Source organism: Neolamprologus brichardi, chromosome 18, assembly GCF_056152115.1.
Source record: "Neolamprologus brichardi isolate AB-2024 chromosome 18, ASM5615211v1, whole genome shotgun sequence".
Classification (NCBI taxonomy): Eukaryota; Metazoa; Chordata; class Actinopteri; order Cichliformes; family Cichlidae; genus Neolamprologus; species Neolamprologus brichardi.
In genome coordinates, this window is record NC_142121.1 from 6,569,679 (window position 1) to 6,572,693 (window position 3,015).

At 41.6% G+C, this 3,015-nt stretch overlaps 1 protein-coding gene across 1 annotated transcript; it reads right to left on the reverse strand.

Moving 5' to 3' along the window:
- Positions 1–2,585, reverse strand: LOC148097511 (tripartite motif-containing protein 16-like). The gene has a single exon (XM_087832510.1). The coding sequence runs from the start codon at positions 2,545–2,547 to the stop codon at positions 889–891; it is 1,659 nt and encodes a 552-aa protein (XP_087688636.1). The 5' UTR covers positions 2,548–2,585; the 3' UTR covers positions 1–888.
- Positions 2,586–3,015: the final 430 nt, after the last annotated feature.

Below are 3,015 nucleotides of genomic sequence, written 5' to 3' on the forward strand. Positions count from 1 at the left end.
CTAACTAAAAGAACATGAGGAAGGTAGTAAACGTTATGAAAACCTGAACCCCGGGAACGAAGAGCCTGACACACAGAAGGAGAGCACTGAAAATAATACTGAAAACCGAAACCAAAAAACAATAATAGTACAAAACTCAAAAGACTGGATGGCAGACCCAGGACTGTGACAGTCTTAAACAAACAACCCGTAAGGACGCTTCTATGATCTGGAATGAAGACAGAAGAAAAGACTTTGCTGAGAATTTTATTAATCTTGAAAACTTGTAGTTTGATCACACATTAAAAAAGAAACTCACATATTTCATGTATTCATTAAGATCTTTTTTTGATTTTAACAATAAAAGTCAGCCAAACCGACACAAGGAAATCTGATAAAGGAAGATCTGCTGAATTCTTTGTTAAGGCCCATGAAGTGGAACAAAAAGGACAACGTAAAAATACATGTTAATTTTCAACAAACATTTAGAGCACAGAGAAGTTTACATTTTCATGTGGAGAAATATTTTAGTAAATCAAAATGATGATGAGCAGTGATAGCCTCCATAAACAATCACAGGAAAGATCTCCTTTAAAAACTCAGAAACATCAAGAGAACAACTAGAAGATGTGGAGGTACCACCCATAATGTTTGACTGACAGCTGATCTCTGTGGTGTTGAGAAATGCCACAACCAGCATGGAGAGAAAAAACAATAACGATATATTACAGATTAAAAAGCAGAACAATATGAAAGATTTTGGTTTATTTCAGTTTAATAAAACTAGCAGAATCTCCATGAGTGCAAACATCCGGATGTGTGCTTTCAGAATCCAACAGGGATTCAAGCATGTCACCATTGTATAAAAGTAAAATACAACAATATTAGACAATACAAAAATACTTCATTCTAGTTGAGTTTAATGAACTCAGCAGCGTCTCCAAAATTGCAGTAAAGCCAGAGTCCAGCATAGAGCGGCTGAGTGAATGTGGTCTGGACTCTGTGGAGGAGAGTCATGGTTTCAGAGACGCTGTAGAAGGACAAAATACCTGCTCTGTGATCCAGGTACACTCCTACTCTGGAGGAACGAGGACCTGAGACAGGAGTTTGGATGTTGTTGTACCACAATTTATAACGGTTTTGATAACAATTTAATGCCCAAGATTTGTCATTATGTCCAAATTTAGATTCATTCCCACAATCTTCTCTGATAATATTCTTATACGAAACTACTACATAACCTCCTCTCCCTCTCCACTCCACCTCCCAGTAGCAACGTCCAGTCAGACTCTCTCTACTCAGGACCTGATATCGTACAGTGAATCTGTCTGGATGATCAGAATAAGACTGTTGTTGATTCATTAATGTTACTTTTCTGTTCCCCTCTGATAATAACAGCTGTTTGTTTGCTGTGTTTGGATCCAGTGTGATTTCACATGAATATTTTAAGAATCCAGCTCTGGTCTTTGGCTCTGGTGGATCTGACAGTAAAACATCCACTTCAGTGACTGTCAGTGAGATGTTTGTCCATTCCTCTCTCAGAATGTCCTGTAGTTTATCTCTGACCTCTGACACAGCTGCTGTCACATCCTCAAAGTAGCTCAGAGGACGGATATTGATGCTGGATGAGTCTGTAGACTCACTGAGTGCTGACAGTGAGGGGTAGTTGTGTAGAAACTGGATGTGATCCTCTGTGTGTGAGAGCTGCTTCAGCTCAGCATCTTTCCTCTTCAGCTCAGTGATCTCCTGCTCCAGCTTCTCCTGAAGCTCTTTGACTCGACTCACTTCAGTTTCCTGCTGGGATCTGATCTGCTGCTTCACATCAGAGCTTCTTTTCTGGATGAGATGGATCAGCTCAGTGAAGATCTTCTCACTGTGCTCCACTGTTTGATCAGCAGACTGATTGATGGCCTCCACCTCCTGTTGAAGCAGCTTCACATCTTTCTCTCTGTCCTGGATTCTCTGCTGGATGTTTTGTCGACTCACCTCCAGCTCTCTCTGCCTCTCAGTCCTTTCTGCTGCAGCTGAGACTGTGTCGTGGCCTTTATGTTCATCCATAGAGCAGAGATAACAGATAATCTGCTGATCAGTACGACAGAACATTTTTTTCACCTCATCATGACGAGAGCAGATGTTCTCCTGGAGCTTCTTGGATGGCTCCATTAGCTTGTGTTTCTTTAATGGAACCACATCATAATGAGGCTGAAGGTGTTTCTCACAGTAAGATGCCAGACAGAATAAACAGGACCTGAATGCTTTCATTTTTCTCCCAGTGCAGACATCACAGGCCACATCTTCAGGTCCAGCATAGCAGTGATCAGCAGGAGCAGCTTGGAGTCCAGTCTTCTTCAGCTCCTCCAATAATTCTGCTAACATGGTGTTTTTCACCAGGACAGGCCTCGCTGTGAAAGTCTGTCTGCACTGAGGGCAGCTGTAGATTTTCTTCTTTTCCTCTTCATCCCAGAAGCTTTTAATACAGTTCATGCAGTAGCTGTGTCCACAGGGAATAGTCACCGGATCCTTCAGTAGATCCAAACAGACTGAACAGCAGAATTTTATTTGATCCATGTGCTGTGCCGTTTCACCGTCTCTCAGTGACTGTCAGACAGTTTCACTTCCTCTGAACAAAAACAACCTCTGTGCTCTGAAGGGAAACAGATCTCTGCTCTTTTTCTCCTCCTACAGGAAATGAGGCTCACCAGCAACTGCATTTACACCATGTTGTTTAGACCCATCCTGATACAGACTCATCTGTGAAGGGAGGCACTAAAAATATCTTGGCAGCGTGACAATGAGTTGTTTATAAGAGCCAGGGTATGGCTGCAGTTCTACTGTGCAGTCACAGACACACTCTGTTCTATCCAAAGTTTTGTAGAATTCAAAATGTTATTTGAGTTTTCCGATCTCCTTGCTATGCAGCTTTACCCTCACTGACTGACACTTTCTGAGTTCTGTAGGAAAAAAAATTGCTACTCGTGTTCACATCTTGAAGGAAATGAGACTTACTGCATATACACCATAAATTTTAGATACACC